Source organism: Vipera berus, assembly GCF_964194415.1.
Source record: "Vipera berus genome assembly, chromosome: 2".
In the NCBI taxonomy this organism is placed as follows: domain Eukaryota; kingdom Metazoa; phylum Chordata; class Lepidosauria; order Squamata; family Viperidae; genus Vipera; species Vipera berus.
In genome coordinates, this window is record NC_138203.1 from 153,865,470 (window position 1) to 153,883,091 (window position 17,622).

Here is a 17,622-nt window from a genome sequence, read left to right on the forward strand (position 1 = left end):
TGGGATTTAAACTTTGTAGGATGCATTTTGAAAGCATTAGGCTCTTAGTCACTGAATATGTATTGCAGGTTGCTGGAAGGAGCCACTAGCTGAATCTTTTCCTGATTGACTTGCCTCTGTGCAAGCCATCCTCCTAACAGGAAAGTCTCTGTTGTAACAAACTGGTTTTTCTTGAAACTATTTTTAGCAAAGTAGCAAAACAATCCCCATCAAAACTGTGACATGCAGGTCAGAAGCAATGACTGTATCCCTTTCTGTATCTCTAACATGGGCATAGAGCAGGGGTAGGCAACCTCGGCTCTTTTATGACTCATGGACTTCAACTCCCAGAATTGCTGAGCCAGCTATGCTGGCTCAGGAATTCTGGGAGTTGAAGTCCATGAGTCATAAAAGAGCCGAGGTTGCCTACCCCTGGCATAGAGGGAAGAATAAAAAGATACGTTGTGAGCCTTTAAATTTCATAGTAACATTAAGCATATGGATTAGATGGTCTCCCAGATGTTCAAACGTTTTTCACTGAGCTGATTCAATAAGTCACAGAATTTTATGTTTTCTGCTTTTAATTGTTTTCGCCCTCCACTCAACTTGGTACCTCCGTTGTGTTGGTATTACAACTTTTTGGGGTTTTTGGACAATGCAGATTCAAGGCAGCTATTTAAAAACTATAATCCAGTATGGGAATTATATGACGGGTTTTCCTTTCAGCATTGCTTTTCTTGGAGGAAAGCCAGGTAGAGAAAGTTGTCTGGAATGAAAGAAACTGATTTTGCACAGTGTCCTGTTGCTGAAGGAAGCTCTTTTTTTCCCCCATTAGAATGAGCATTCCCAACAGAATAAAATCCAATATTTTAAGCGGGCAGGTTGACTTATAAGGAGTGCTCTTTTAAGCAGAACTTGAGGATTTTGCTCTTAGCCCAGTTCATTTGCAACCTCCCGACCTTTCATTTCTGTTTTAAGATAATACAGTGTGTTTTTATTCAGGTGAGAATATTGTGAAAGGAGATAAGGAGTCTATTAGGAATCTCTTGGAAATATTTGATGGCTTACTTGAATATCTTATGGAAGGAATCAGTGAAACAGCTTCTCAACAGGACGGTGAGAGAAATAGCTTTTTTAACCATAAATTATCTTTTGAGAGATAATAAGGTCTTATTAGCATTTATATGTCTACTTCAAGAGATGGGGAAGTAAATTTTTTTTTAAAAAAAATCATTACTGAGTGCTAAGCATTTTCTGATTCATTAATTGATTGCTAGTCTTTGCTATAAAAATAATTATGTTTTGTTGTTTGGATGTACTGTATGCATCTTGCTATAGTGATATTGGCAAGCCCTGAAATTACAGTTTTTTACTCTAAATTATAGATGAAATGTGCAAATTTAAAAATGTCTCATGCAATTATCTCCAATTGCCTTTTGCTGAAAAGGAAATGTTACATTAATTAGTGAAATTGTGGTGTGTTTCCTTCTCATCTCAGTAAAAGCAATTTGTGATATTTACATGACACGTGGGTTCTAATATGAAATTCTGATTGCTACACATGAAGTGCCTTCATTGGTAGGTTTACATATTATGCAAAGCCTTAATGTAGTTTGTTTAATCTGAGTAAGATACAAGTTGATTTCGATTTATAACCATATCAGGCAAATTTTTAGAGTCTTTGAAGACTGAAAATGGAACGTTGGCTTCTGAAATCTGCAGTTGGTACACAAGTTACCCAGCAACATTATAGGAAATAGAGAGGCGGATGTAGCGGTGGTCCTCCTCTTATGTCCACAATTGGGACCAGAATTTCCATTGCTAAGCAAGGTAGTTGTTAAGTGAATCATATGGTCATGAAGCAAATCCATCTTCTCCTATTGGCTTTGCTTGTCAGTAGTCATCTGAAAAGGTCACAAATGGTGATCCCTTGACCCAGAATGTTGCAACTGTTGTATGTACATCCCAGTTGCCATACCCCTAAATTTTGATTGCGATGGTGGGATGCTGCAATGGTCATAAGTGCAAGGATCATTGTAAGTTATTTTTTTCAATGCCGTTGTAACTTCAAATGATTTCTAAATGAACAGTTGTAAGATGAGGACTACCTGTATTGGGCTCTTATTTCTTCAGGGTTTTTTGTTGTTGTTTTAATAGGGGAGATATTTTAACAATTCTCCCCAAAAGTTTAACAAACTTTTTTTACTGGGTTTTCAGAGGAAAAAAGTATCAATTTTCTGTGCTTTGCTGCCGGATTTCAGCAAGGCAATCTTGGAAGGCTGTGGTTTATGATTTTGCTCAACACACGAGTGCAACAAGCACAAACTAATTGAAATATATAAATATATTAATCGAATTATAGAATGTAGTGCCATTCTTATGGATAGATTGTGAATTGTATCATCATCTTCATGGACATTTTGTGGTTGAATATCTTTCTATGAAAGTAAGTAAAACAGACCTGTAATTAGAATCCAAAAGGGAGAAGGCTGTTGTACCTTGGTTAAGGATTGAACAGAGTCTCTTTACATGTATTTCCTGGATACAGGAATCTATCCGTGTCACTGCCGCTTCCTTTTTGGGTTTGCCAGTTACAGATTCACAATTCTGGTAGGTGCAAAACAGCCCTGAACACAACTCTCACCCAGGGTTAGGTGTGGGAGGTGATGCTGCTTAGTGAGGATTATTCATATTTTTTCCCATTGCTTGCCCTTTTGTTTGAATTATTGGAAAGAGATTGCTGATAAAAGAACTCTCTTGTGCCTGTGATGGAATACTTGTTACAGGTAGTCCTCAACTTACAACCATTTGTTTATAGACCATTCAGAGTTACGATGCTGCTAGAGAAAAAGTGACTTACTATCAAGGAGCCTTGGTGGAGCAGTGGGCTAATGCCTCCTTAAGTAACACCAGCTGCCTGCAATTAGTGCAGGTTCAAGTCCCACCAGGCTCAAGGTTGACTCAGCCTTCCATCCTTCCGAGGTAGGTAAAATGAGGACCCAGATTGTTGGGGGCAATAAGCTGACTTTGTAAAAATGCCCAGCTACCGGATGTGTTGCCTAAGTTAAGGCTGCAAGTCTCATAAATACATGCCGGTTGCCAGGCACCCGGATTTTGATCACGTGACCATGGAGATGCTGCGACTGTTGTGAGGATGGGTCCCAAGTCGCTTTTTTTCCAGTGCCATTGTAACTTTGGTCACTAAATGAATGGTTGTAAGTCAAGGACTACCTGTAATTTTTTTTTTATTTCATTGGCCAATATATTCTACAATGTACCAGGATAGGGGTATGTACAGGAGGGAAGAGAATTAATATAATTTTCCATTTGTGTGTGTACTGTATGTGTGTTTTCATTGCTTTTTTGTTTTTTTGTTTCTAAGCAGGTGGTCTTAAGGTGATGTCAGAAACAGAAGTCCAGCACACGGATTCAAAGAAGCCAGAAGATGGCTGTGACATCCCGGTTCCCTCCCTAGAGCAACCCTCAGCTGAAGGGTAAGGCAGGTCCATAATTGCCTGCTGCTTTACTAGCTTTTAAAGAGCTTATTAGTAGGGGGTTTTCACCTTGTTAAATAGAATTAATAAGGAATAATACAGCATGCAATGGTGGCAAATATCTGTAGCTTGGATGTAGGACGAGGGTAACGGTTCGTTCTCCGAGCTTGTGGGTTGGTTTCCAAACGTTTCATTACCAGGCTAGGTAAAATCTTCAGCAGAGTTTAGGGCAGTGTTTTTCAACCACTGTTCCGCGGCACACTAGTGTGCCGCGAGATGTTGCCTGGTGTGCTGTGGGAAAAATTGAAAAAACACTGACCTAGGAGACAGCGATGAGAGGAGGAGGAGGAGGAGGAGGAGGAGGAGGAACAGCCGCGGGCGGAGCAGCGCTGCAAGACTCTCTGGCGGGGAGCACTGGGCACCGGAGCCTTGGCTAAGCTGACGGCCCTACTTCGCTGGAAGCAAAAGCCCGGGAAAAGAAGTGGGCTCGACCGCTCTAGGCACCAGGGTTCCACGGCAGCGTAGCTCCGCCCCCTTCTCTGGCTTCGGAGGGTCTCTTGCTGAAGAGAGAGAAGCTGGGGAGAGGCGACCGGCTCGCTTATCGGAAGAGGACGGACGGGCGGCCAGCCTGGCTCGCCTGAGCTGTCGCGTGGTTGGTTGCCTGCAACGTTCGAAAAAGCTCTTCTTCCCCAGCACGCGCCTCTTACTCCTTACTCCCCGCGCGGCTGAGGATGTGAGACTCCCGCCTGGTCGGCTGCCTGGCTCCGCTTTCTTTGCTCGCCGCGACCCCTTACCCCAGCCCGAAATAGAGGGATCTGACCGCTTCGCTCTTGGAGGCTTCGCTTGCGTCTGAAAAATTACATGGCTGATTTTTTTTTAACCTGTCCTTTTGATACGTTGCATAATAAAATGTCCTTTGGACCAAAGCAATTAAAAACCTTTGGGGTTCCCCTCCCCCTCTGGAGTGAAGTGCTTTTGATGGTAAAGGTGAGAAAGAAAGAAAAAAGGAACGGAAAAAAGGAGAAAGGGGGAAGGGGAAAAGGGAGGGAGAAAGAAAAGAAAGGAGAATAGAAAAGAAAGAGAGAGAGAGAGGAAGGGAGGAAGGAAGGAAGGAAAAAAAGCAGGAAGAAAAATTAAAAAGAAATGCAAGTAGCTTCCAGTTTCCACAACAAGTAGAAAGCAAGAAATTGAGAGAGGGAGGGAAAGAAAGTGGGAGAGAGAAAGGCAGGAAAGAAAGGAAGAAAGATAGAAAGAAAGAAAGAGAAAAGAAAGAGAAAGAGAAAGAAAAATAAATGAAGGAGAAAAATGCAGAAAGAAAAATTAAAAAGAAATGCAAGTAGCTTCCAATTTCCACAACAAGTAGAAAGCAAGAAATTGAGAGAGGGAGGGAAAGAAAGTGGGAGAGAGAAAGGAAGGAAGGAAGATAAAGAAAGAAAAGGGAGGGAAGAGAGGGAAGGAAGGAAGGAAGAAAGAAAAGAAGAGAAAAAAGAAAATACAGAAAGATAAATTAAAAAGAAATGCAAGCTTTCCTTTTCCTTCACAGCAAAAACAAACAAACAAAAGCCCCAAAATAAAATAAAATAAAATAAAATAAAGAGGATAATAATAATAATAATAATAATAATAATAATAATAAGAAGAAGAAGAAGAAGAAGAAGAAGAAGAAGAAGAAGAAGAAGAAGAAGAAGAAGAAGAAGAAGAAGAAGAAGAAGGAAGGGACCTTGGAGGTCATCTAGTCCAACCCCTTGAGAACACAGGCCATCCTCGACTTACGACCGTTCGTGTAGCGACCATGGGGAGGTCCAACGGTGCGGAAAACGGTGGAGTGCCTCGTGATTTTTTTCATGAAACAAGTGTGCCTTTGCCCAAAAAAGGTTGAAAAACACTGGTTTAGGGTATGTCAGTGTCGGTGTTCTCCTGTTTATAAAGGGTTCAGGTGTGGGTGTATCAAATGAGGGTCTTGTGATGGGTCACAGCCTCAGGTCAGGGTCATTGTGAGGTGAACTGCTGGGGGGGGCGCTTGTGTGGGTTGGCTGTCTCTGGTTGGCTGTGCAGTTGATTTGGATTCTGAGGGGTTCGTAGGCTGGTTGTAGGTCAGTGTGTCTGTTAATGGAATTGCTTGTGGAGTACCAGGCTTCGATGAACTCAGAAGCTTGGCGGGTGGTAGCGTGGCTAATAATTTTTGTGTTGCTCCAATCAAACTCGTGCTCTTTGGTGTCGGTGTGGGTAGGGATTAAAGATTTGGGATTCTGGCATTTGACTGCCAGCCAGTGTTCGTGGATCCTGTTTTTTAATTGATGTGATATTTGTCCCACATAGAATTGGTTGCCATGGTTATATTTGATTTTGTAGATTACATTGTTTCTTTCTTCCTTAGTATCTTGTCTTCGGTTTTGGATAATTCCTGGTGCAGTGTGGCTGTGGGTTTGTACATAAGACAATTGTTCAGGTTCCTTTCAGATATTTCACCTTTGGCATGTACAGTGGGCTGCACCTTTGAAATATTTTATACGTGGACAGAGGATGCCATAATTGTGCCTGACACACTCTGTGTAGCATTAGCATTGATTGCAGTAAATATGTGTGCTTTCTCTTCCAATTATTATTGGAACAACATTTGCTACCTTCTTATCTCTGCCATCTGCAGTTAGATTTACTTGTACATATTTGTCTGACACAGTGGAAAGACTCAAGTTGGTTTAATTAATAAAATATAGGTAGTCTTCAGTTAGCAATGGTAATAAGGACTGGAATTACTGTCGCTAAGCAATACCGTCGTATAGTGTGATGTCACATAGCAACATTGCTTAATGATTTCAATCCCAGTAGTCATGGTTAACTGATGGCCTTATTCCTTGAATCTGAGCATTAGGTGAGGACCCACCAGCCCAGGCCATTCACACCGTGGTCTCTTCCCAGCCCAGAGCCTTAGTAAGATAAGGGACTGCCTCCTCTGGAGCTCCTCCTACCTGCCCATCTCCCTAGCCCCCTCTTTGCCCTATTGGCTGCCTACTTACCTGTTCCTGCCAGCTGCTCCCACATCCAGCTCTGCCTACCGCCATATCACATGCCACTACCATACTAATCGGGGCCCTTCATGTTGCTATTTTTCACACCAGTAGCAGCCAAGGCTTCTCTGGCATCTCCCCAAGACCTACATTCAGGCCCAGCGCAGGACCTTCTTTCATGAAAGAAGCCTGGCGCAGGAAAGAAGGCACCAGTTGCACCGCACCAAATAAGTACTCAGCTGGAATGTTGAAGTTAACCTTTTTCTCAGTGTGTTTCTGTCACGGTTTTACTTTATCTTTTTTTTACTATTTTCTAATATTTGGTTAATCTGCTTTGTTAAAGTGGGAGCTTGAGGCCAACGTCCCTCCCCCCTCTTAATTTTTGAATGACTGAAGGCGTTGATTGATGCTTCTTATGTATTCTGCCACCTTGTGGCCAAATCAAAAAGCACATTACTGTCCTTTATTGTGCTCCGTTTAGATCCTCAGAGCTGCTTGATCCGTCTTGGGAGACTGATGGTTCAGGATCTACAAGTGAGCTGATTAAGCTTGGTGACACAGCTTATTTGTTTTCTCTGAGAAATGAAGGTGAGCAGGCTCTGGAAAAAACGGAACAGCCAAATGTGACTGATGAAATGGTCATTGTACAAGGAACACTTTGAAAGTCTCACATGTGGGCTGTTGGAATTCCCTCCCCCCAAGAAACCCTATATGCTTCATTAAGCTATAGCTTTCACGCTAAGTATAGATCAGTTCACTCATCTATACAACCTATGCAGTTTTCACCCCAGCTGAGGGATCATCCTCTGTACACTACAAAATAAGTGTGTTTTGGGGGTTTTTTTGAGAATTTTAATAGACCGATTTTCTTTTAGGAATGTAGAGTAATATTCAAGCGGCCTAGTGGCCTCGTGGTGAAGACGCTCGACTCCCACTCAGAAGGTTGAGAGTTCAATCCTAAGTAGCACAAAGAAAAAAATATCTGCTGTGAACTCTGCATAGGCATCAGAAAGGGCACACAGCCAGTAAATGCTCACCTCCATCCAGTTGCCCTGACTCTACCCCAAATAGGGACTACAGGGTTGTAAAAAGTGAGGTTTTTATGTAATGTAATACAGTTCAAGTACTAATAAAGGAGAATATTTGTAGCTCAGGGTTGACATGAGGAGTCCTTGGTGCTGTCTGAGCTTGATTATTTTCTTGCAGACGTTTCATTACCCAAACTAGGTAACATCATCAGTGCTAGTAAAGGAGTGCTGTTTGCTGTCAGTTTATATTCTGGCTTGCCTATCACTGTTGGTGGGGGTGGTCTTAGAGATTCTTTGATTGGGTTGTTGGCTTCTTTGGCAGTTTCTTGATTGGGGTATTGTTTACTTGACTGTAAACACATGGCCATTAACAACATCTCTATAGACTGTGCAAAAGGGACTATCACCCAGCCCCAAAAGGAACAAAGAGACCCTAGCGCATCTCCACCAGCAAGTAGCATCCAGATCACCATAGATTAACTCTAGGTTTAATATCAGACCATCAAACAGCCCAATCAAAGAATCTCTAAGACCACCAACACTGACAGGGGTGTCAAACCGGCGGCCTGCGGGCCAGATGCGTCACGTGCAGGTCAGCCCACCCAGGCTCCACAAAGGCAAAAAACATCTTGATACATCACAATACCTCATGTGACGTGATCGAGTTTGACACCCGTGCACTAGAACAGGGGTCCCCAACCTATGGTCCAGTTCCCCTCCACTTGTGGCTATTTCTAGAAAATAAGGTGCAGATTATTTCCCAATCTGTTCTTTACTTCCTGGGCAAAATATATAAAAAATCCCCCTCCAGTGGGATGTCACAGTTGTGGAAAACCTTTATTGATACCCAGAAAGAAGGTACGTCATTGTATCTTGTGCCTCTAAACCAGGGGCCTTCAAACTTGGCCCTCCCCGAATTCCTCAGCCAGCGTGCCCGGCTCAGGAATTCTGGGAGTTGAAGTCCACAAGTCATAAAAGGGCCAAGTGTGAAGACCCCTGCTCTAAACCTACTTCCTAACATTCATAAAATTACAAGGTTAAATATTCACATTCCGCTAATGAATGTTTTCCAGTGTTACCAGCAAGAAAAGAAGTCCCCCCAAAAGCTGCAGGATCTGAAGTACGTGCAACTTTTAGAGAATCGTTTGGTCTGTCCTCCAGTGGAAAAAATAGTGTTATTTCAGAAAGGCCAGGTGAGCATCTTTCTAAGATGTTGTTGCTGATGTTCGAAGGTCTTAGCCTGGGGATGATTATATTTTGGTGGGGAAAAGAGCAGTTATCCGATAAGGCCTTCCATGGGCTTAATCAGATGGATTTAAAGACTGGGATGATCTAGTACGTAAGAACATAAAATGGGACATCTTTTAACCACCTCTGTTCCCATCGTTGTCTCACAGCCTCCCTATCTCTTTTCCTGACTTTTCCTTGGCTGCTGCTTCCAAATGCAGTCCGGTCCTTCCCAGACTGCTCGTGAAACTACAAAGGAAAACTTCCCCTACGGAGGGAAGAATTTTGTTGGTTCTGTCTGTTCCCCTCCCCCCCCCCCCAAAAGAAAGCCCAACCCCAAAATATGCTGTGCTTTTTCTACGGCAGACAATATTGAAAGAGAATCTTAGTATTGAAGCTCAATCCATTGATGAAAAATACGGTAGTTTTTAAATGACCGAACCACCAATAAAATAATACTTTAAAGCAATAGATTTAAAACCAGATTAAAAACGAGACTAAAATTTGAAAGGAAAAAAAAAGTCCGCTTTTGAAGAGCACAGCATAGCACATGATGCACCTATACGGCTTTAGCCATCCAAAATGGTGCCTAACCCTAACCCTGACGGAAGGGGGGAAGTGTGACTTTATGCTAGCGTGGCATGTTTGTACAGTTCATTCACTACGTTGAAAATCTAATGGGTGTTCTAAAAGATATGAGAAGAAAATAACTCAGCCAGCGTACCTGGATGATATGTATGAAATTTCCACCAGTAATACTTGTTTTTAACTTTTTCAAAGGAAACTCCCCCGATAATGTATTTTAAGCATATTAATTACACACTTTTGAATCACAGTATTGTCCGCACTGTTTGCCTTTAAGCTTCAGCAAAGTCTGCCCAGTTGTCTCAAGAGCAGTTGAGTTCCAGTGCTAAGAAGCTTGGGGACCCAATCCGTCCAGCAATTGCTTTGCAGCCCCCCTACCAACCTTCCGTCAGTGGAGTCTCTTATTTAGCTGAAAGAAACCATGATACTGGAGACCGGGATTCCCCACCACCTTTATTGCCACTTAAATCTCAGGAACAACCATCTACTGTTGTAAGTGTGATATTTCCTTTGTTTTTGTTTAGCTGGCATCATTTAATGGCATGGTAGGTTTTCGTAAGTTTGGGAGATTTGATTGAATGCTGTCCAAAGTATCCAAGGGAGAAGGGAGGTTAAGAAGTGTGTAATAGAAAAAAAATAAATACATTCTCCCTAGCCGCCTTATTCATCAGAAAATCTGGACTGGGAATCTAGTAATCAAGTCTTGGATACACAAAATAGTTTGGGGGGGGAAGGCAAATGTCTCAGCCTTCCCAAATTCAATGCCCTCAAGATTTGTTGGAATTGTATTTTTTATGTTATTTATATATATCAAATGTAGAGACCACCCATCTCACTCACAGAGTGGCTCTAGGTGGTTTTCCAAATTACTGGAATTTTTATTTATGTTATTTATCTATTAAATTTATATGCCTCCCGTCTCACTATCAAGTGACTCTGAACTGAGTTCAGTTCCAATAAACACTTGCTAGGCAGGAATGTGCCAAGGATGCTAGCTAACTAGGGCCCATGAGACCTGAACTTCAACCTGTTTAGAGATTGAGAAAATCTGTCACACCTTATTGGATACGAGGAGTGGAAGCATATTGTTGAAATATATGAAGCTGACGTGATATGGGGTGGGGAAAGTTGTAGGGAAAAGGAGTAAGTGAACCCCATAGGAAATTTTGATTGAAACACACATTCCAACGATAGAAAAACTGCACTAATTTCCATATGAGAAATTAGTACAATTTTTTTTATTGGTGGAATGTGTGTTTCAGTCAAAATTTGCTGTTGGTTTTAGCTTTTCAGGTGAGAAATGGCAAAACTGAACTGTGTGTGCTCTTTTATTTGTAGATTATTTTGTAATTTGAATTTTAAAACGGTAATAGCTATAGCACTTAAAACATACATACCGCTTCACAGTGCTTTACTGCCCTCTCTAAGCAGTTTACAGAGTTACCATGTTGCCCCCAACAATCTGGGTCCTCATTTTACCCACCTCGGAAAGATGGAAGGCTTCAGGCTGTCAAGACGTGCCCAGCTGAAGGAACTGGAAGGCCGCCAGACCTTTGACAGTTTTTGAGCCGCTCTCATAGTAGCCCTGCCCCCAACATGCCAAACATGAACAATTACAGGTAGTCCTCAACTTACAACAGTCTCTTTAGTGACCGAAGTTACGACGGCACTGAACAAGTAACTGATGACCATTTTTCATCCTTATAACCATTGCAGCATCCATGGTCAGGTGGTCAAAACTTGGTCATTTGGCAAGTGGCTCATATTTATGAGGGGTGCAGTGGTGGGATTCAAATATGTGAACAACCGGTTCTCTGTGTGGGTGCCACTTCCAGAAGTCCATTTTGGGCCTGGGCGACAAAAAATTAGCTACCGGTTCTGCCAAAGTGGTGCGAACCGGCTGAATCCCACCACTGGGTGCAGTGTCCCCGGGGTCATGGGATCCCCTTTTGAGACCTTCTGACAAGCAAAGTCAATGGGGAAGCCAGATTCACTTAATAACTGCACTACCAACTTAACAACTGCATTGATTCACCTTAACAACTGTGGCAAGAAAGGTTGTAAAATGGGGCAAAATTAACTCTCTCACAGCAACAGAAATCTTGGACTCAGTTGTGGCTGTAAGTTGAGGACTACCTGTAATCATCGGAACAGCTTGCGTTCAGAAGTTGTAGATGATTCATCGCTGAAGGTTTTTAAGAAGAGACTGGACATAGGTTCTCTTGCTTGAGCAGGGGGTTTGGGCTAGAAGACTTCCAAGGTCCCTTCCAGCTGTTGTTATTCTGTTAAAGGGTTGAACTCCTGGCTGTGGGCAAAGTTAGCCTGCAATACTGCATTCTAACCATGGCGCCACCAGGGCTCTGTGCTCATTAAGCATATATTAATGGATCTTTCAGCCTACTTGTTTTGATCATTTTACTATGCGTCTTTTTATTTGTGTTGCATTTCTTTTATAGCTTGCAGAACCTCCTGAGCGAGACTCTCCTGTTTTTTCAGATGGCATCCAGTCTTTTCCAGATGCTACATCTTGTAAGAATCGCCCTTTAAAGTGTTTTGTTCTAACCTTTTTTTTTATCAAAGTCACATTCTTTGCTACTCTGAGTTGCTGTTGATGTCTAGCATGGGAATAGGCTTGTAAGAACTCAATGCTTGTAGACTGGAATGTTTAAAGCAAGTTCTACTTTGTATGTCAGAATTTTAAGTGAGGAGGGAGAAGTTGTGGCATTCCAGTTGTTGCTACATACTTTCTTCTTTTACCCTTGACAACTGGACACGCATATTGTGGCAACAGTCATTAGCATCCAACAGGTTTCCACTCTTGGGTCAAGTGGACAACTGTGGTTATGTTTTCACACCTTCCCCAAGTTTAAGTGAATTACAGATTTTGTAGAGGTCTGGCAAGTATAGATCTTAATTTCCTACGCAAAACATTACCATCTCAAATCTGACAGTTATGTTCCTGGGGCTAAATCTGGTTACGTATAATGGGTGAACTCACAGATAATGACAAACCATAATGAGTGAGTTAACAGATGCTTGCTCAAAAACCCTCAGGTGCATAATATGTTAGGTAGGTCAGGACATAATCTAAGGGCACCCTATTCCACAATGGAAACAAAGTAGAGGTTGGCAGAAACGTGAAGTTATTTTTAGCTGTGCTAATTCTTCCAATTATTTTTCTGCTAATATAACATCTTTATTTTTGCAAACGCTGTTGCTTGTTGGACATTAGCAATACTGTATTTATAGTTGGAGAAACACTTTAGAAATCTAGTTAACAAGCATAGAGACAGAAAACAGATCTTCCCTTCGACCTCTGGATTAGATTTATAAGTAAAACTTTTGTTTCCAATCATTTTGATCAATGACAGCCTATAAAAGGTTTCAAGTCTTTACTCATACTCCTGGAATTCCTTATTTTAAAAGGAGACACATAAATCCATAATCAAGTAAATAAATTGAGATAACTTTATAATGGTGAATCTTATTGTCCCTTGCAGTGAGAAAGATATTTACCATAATTTTCCGAAAAGAAGAGAACTCCAAATTCCGATCCCAAAAAAGAAAAAAAACCAGTAAATAAATACAGGCAAAAATTCTGTGCAATGCCTAGCTTCCTTACCTTAGTCCCTCAGTGTTACCAATTCCACGTGAAAACAATAGCGCCGATGTTTTCATACACCTAGCTGCAGGCTAATCTAGGCATCCAGGCTTTTCAGCACTGAATTTGCACTTTTCTCAAATATGTCTTCTCAGTGGAAGCCTTGGGTTTTTGGGGCATCACCTTTTATATAAAACTAATAAGTGAACGTTTCGTATTTAATGAACTTACAGCTGTATTTTTGTACATAATTTCTATCGTTAATTTCTTTGGACTTCTGCTCAGATTTTCCAACTGAACCATCAGCAATAGGAGGTGGTGTAACTAGTGAATCAGTGCCAGAAGCCAGTTCACATGATGCAGGAAAGGTAACCCATTGTTTAGTTGCCTACAGATGTATCTGTTATGTGTTCAAGGTAACCATTAATGCAGATTGACAGGTGAGGCTGTGATGATAAGCCAGCGTGTTTATTCAGCTGAATAAAGACGGGCCCCTCCAAGAAGGAAGGAATCTAAGAGCATAGTGCCAGGCAGATATTTATACATTTCTTTGCTTTCACTTCATTACATAATATGCAGCCGGCACACAACAGATAGGATATAGAAAGTATAGAAATAATAAAAATAACCAAGCACAGCTCCTGTAGTTTTGGTCACGTGCCTAACTCACAGGCTAGTAGTTTCCGGTAAAACTTTCTATGGCCTCAAAGGCCTTCTGAGACCTGCCATCTCGACATATGTTCCTTTTGGCCAATCAGCAGAATCATCTGATTCCTGACCAAGGTTACAAATCTAAAATTCTAATGGGAATCTTGAGAAAGAATGCAGGATGAGACAGAAGAATTCAAAGATACGTCCAAACCATGAGATGAAGACACAGCACAGAATTCCTCAGAAAAGGTTCATCCGCAAGGAGGCATGTGGAAATACAAGTTACAGCATTGTGCAAGTGTTCTAGGAGAATATATCAGGCTCATGGGAAAGAAAGCTTGAATAGTCAAGTCATTTAATAGACCTTTAAAAGGCTAAGCACTGAGGGGGAAGTGAAGATCATAGATCAGAGATGTATTGGGATGCAGAGTGGAGTTGGTGACGGTCTACAGAGAAGTCTAGCGGTGAGGAGGAGCTAGAAGTAGATCTAACAATGGGCGGAAAACTAATCTGAGGATTTTATGTTTCTTTTGCATCTATCAAGGATTTTGTTTGCAAAAATGAGAAATTGATCATTTTTCTAAGGTTAACTGTGGTTTAATGCAAATATGCCAAACCCTAACTGACAATAATATTTCAAATACAAATTAATGCTGACATTATTGCAGCTGATGGTCAATCTGATCATATTTTTATTGGTTTGGTATATCTTTGTTATGATGGTTCTCTGATACGACGAACTGGAATGTTATAATCATCCTAGCTTAAATATTTACTATTAGTTCAGAGGTCATGTAGTATCTTTTTTTTTTACTGAAAACTTTTTAAGGAAGCATGCATAAAAACAATTCCCATTATGAAAATGTGATTCTAAAAAACTGAGGTGTGGTTTTACTTTGATCTGGGATTGCTGAATTTTTGAAAGACTGCATTTCCCATTTTTTTTTCTTTAAGGAGCATTTAGTGTATAAATGATTGTTGTGGATGGTTTTGAACTCTAAATGCCTTTCTGGCTTGGTAATCCTGCTGTAAATATTGTTGTTTAAAAGGTTGCTGATACCTAATTTTCTGTATTATCATAGTAATTCTATTTGGCAATTTTTCTTCATGCAGTCTGATCTTTATAACACCAGTTATAATCTTGAATTTATCCTGGGCTGTTTGAATGAAACTTTCTTCCCCTCCCCTAAAGGAAATAGGCGGGAGTTTGCAGCACGCATCAATTTGGAGTTGCAAGGAGAATGGATTTGCTCAGTTCACCCCTATACAAACCACAAGGCCCAAACAAAGGAATCTGTTTATTGGGAAAAGGTATGTGCTTCCTTCACACAAAATGGATTTTGGGTTTCCTCTTCCTCCAAGTTCATATATATTGACACCAACCTGGGGCTTTTAACCTTGTACTGCTCTACAGGTCGTTCAGTCTATTGGCTAAAGATGATGGGGGTTGATGATGTCAGTTAGGGCAATGTTCGTTTAACTGTGGTTCCTTTTGCATGGCCCGGTTTCTGGCATGCCATGGCCCAGTGCCGGTCCACAGACTGGGTGTTTGGGAGCCCTGAGTTAAAGATGTCCCACTGATAGGATCCAGGAAGAGAGCCTTCTCTGCCATTGTCCTGTCCTTTGGAATATCCTCCTCCCAGAGGTGAGATTGTCCCCCATTCTCATGGCCTTTTGAAAGAATGTGAAGACCCGGTTCTGCCTGAGTCGCATGCACACAACCTTGAGGTTGGTTAGCACCTTGTTGTCCCCCCCACCTTTTTATTTATTGTTTTAACTGCCTTCTTTGACTGAAATACATTTTTATGTGGTTTTTATGTTTCTACGTTTTTAATTGTACATCGTGTAGAGTCACTTTGTGACTGAAATGGGAAGTTTCTATATTTGATACATAAAAAGAGAGTAAATCCTTTTGCGAAAAGTAATTTTTCAGAAGTGGGTTTCGGTCAAATACAATTATTGAACGGGGCTGAATGCTACGCTGGCTCTAAAATATTCTTGAGCACATGATCCCATTAAGATTTTTTTTAATCAATGCATTAATGTAAAGAACAATGAAGTATTATTAAGAGAGGTTTTATTTACTCATTCATTTAGTTTGGAGCTGCCCATCTGGGCAGCTTGCCTGAAGAACAGTTAAAAGAAGAAACAAAGCTTAAGCCTCCAAAAGACAAAACTGAATTACAATAATGTTCTCATTGGGGTTTTTTAATGTTCATTTTTATTTATTTTTTTCTTTCAATTCCTCTTCTCTCTCTCTTTTTCTCCTTTTCTACCTACCCATCTTCCTGTTTTCCTCTTGAAAAACAGGGATAGCGCCCCATACACTGACTTACTTGCTTAAGATGATCCCATTTGTACACTTTCAGTGTTTATCTTAAAGCTCACAGTGCGTTGAATAATTATTTCTTCAGTCACCAGGCCTACCATTTATGGAACTAGCATAGAGTTACAGCTGTGTATCTACTGGGACCTATCGGTGAATTTTTTTGATACTGCCAAAATGCAGCTCAGGGTCTACTGCCCTTAATATTAAACCTGTGCTTGACTTTCAGCTGACTTGTAAACCGCTGTGGTCTACTTTGCACTCCCACCTACTCTCCCTCCCGTGTGTGTGTGTGTGTGTGTGTGTGTGTGTGTGTGTGTTATTTAATCATGTTTTACTCTGATTTCCCAGCCAGAATGAACATCCTGCTCTGGCAGACTCTTTTGTAGAAGACTCTCTTCCCCATAGACGAGCAAAGAAAAAACTCTCTGAAATGTCAGAGAAACTCTCCCGCAGGCTGAATGAACTGGACACAGTAAGTTAATGCCAACTATTTTTGGGATTGTGCTAACCAAACGAGCAACAGGACTGAAGCTAAGCAGGTAGAGATCAAGCCAATTTGGGATCCTGCAGTCATACTCTTAAGGCTCAGGATTGTTACTCTTTACAAAAATAGAACTTTTCTCCAGAATAATAACCAGTATTCACAATAAAATAATTAGGAGACATCATCATTTATTTTATTGCAGTAAAATCATAACAGGCTTGTGGTGGCAGTTGTAGATTTGTTCCGGGTATCTGGGCATCTCTAATGAGAATGGACACAATAACAAGTTTGGCATTTGCCAGGGTCAGCTGTCATCTCACCTCAAACTGACTCTTGATCTGTCCTTCGATTGACTGCCAGGTTCCCCTGGGTTTGCCCTTTGTGGCTGCCTTTTACCCAAGGCTGACTAACCCACTGACTCCTGCATTGTTTGGAAGGGGGGAAAAATGTCTACTGGAACAGGTTAACTGAAATCACACCTCAAAATACATCATCCTATGTTTTGGTTTGTTTTGTTTTTCTTAGTGTGATTTGTGAATTGCAAATTGGTTTGTAGCTTAGCCTGTTGTGGGATTCATGGTCAGCAGAGGGGACGGAGCCAACTGGAAAAGGTTAGGGAAAAGTCAGGGTTTCTTTCTAGGAAGGATCAAGGATTTTTCCCCCCTCCCCTCTTGGCTCCAGATTCTAGAGCAGAGTCTGCATCGTTGAGTCTCCATATTTCTTCACATCCCCATCTTTCCTCCTCAGATTAAGTACCTGAGGCGTAACCTAAGAAGCCACCCACTGTGACCTCTGACCTCAGGCAAATGATTGCAGTATGGTAGCTCTTTAGTACAGCTGGTTATTGAGGGATTAACATTGAAACTGGACTTTTCTAGTTTCCAGAATTCCTACCATTTACCACCAACTACCTACCACTGGACATATCTACAGTGGCATGAACATTTTTCCTTACTGTGCTGTATGAGACATTTTTTTTCTCTGTTCAACCATCTGTGTTGTTATTTCTTCACCTGATCTGAAAATGGCCAGTTCCATAGCCAAGAACAACATCTAGCCAGATGGTTGCATTTAGTAAAGAAAAATAGTTATGAAAGCTCCTTTGTAAAATTATGGAAGCCATCTGGGTATTGATTCTGCCTGCTAGTAGGAATCCCTACATTCTTCCTCCATTGTGCAAATTGTCTAAGTTTGTAGTGCCTCTCATTTTGAAGTCAAGAAAGGGAATTGCATATT

At 41.2% G+C, this 17,622-nt stretch overlaps 1 protein-coding gene across 1 annotated transcript in view; it reads left to right on the plus strand.

The window, feature by feature from the left end:
* Positions 1 to 17,622, plus strand: part of CEP95 (centrosomal protein 95) — a 41,475-nt gene that overhangs the window by 5,278 nt on the left and 18,575 nt on the right. The window contains exons 4-12 of the mRNA XM_081317647.1: positions 982 to 1,095; positions 3,365 to 3,473; positions 6,963 to 7,069; positions 8,583 to 8,702; positions 9,599 to 9,813; positions 11,778 to 11,850; positions 13,208 to 13,290; positions 14,766 to 14,884; positions 16,251 to 16,374. Coding sequence (XP_081173773.1) covers positions 982 to 1,095; positions 3,365 to 3,473; positions 6,963 to 7,069; positions 8,583 to 8,702; positions 9,599 to 9,813; positions 11,778 to 11,850; positions 13,208 to 13,290; positions 14,766 to 14,884; positions 16,251 to 16,374 — 1,064 coding nt within the window. The remainder of the gene's footprint in view (positions 1 to 981; positions 1,096 to 3,364; positions 3,474 to 6,962; positions 7,070 to 8,582; positions 8,703 to 9,598; positions 9,814 to 11,777; positions 11,851 to 13,207; positions 13,291 to 14,765; positions 14,885 to 16,250; positions 16,375 to 17,622) is intronic.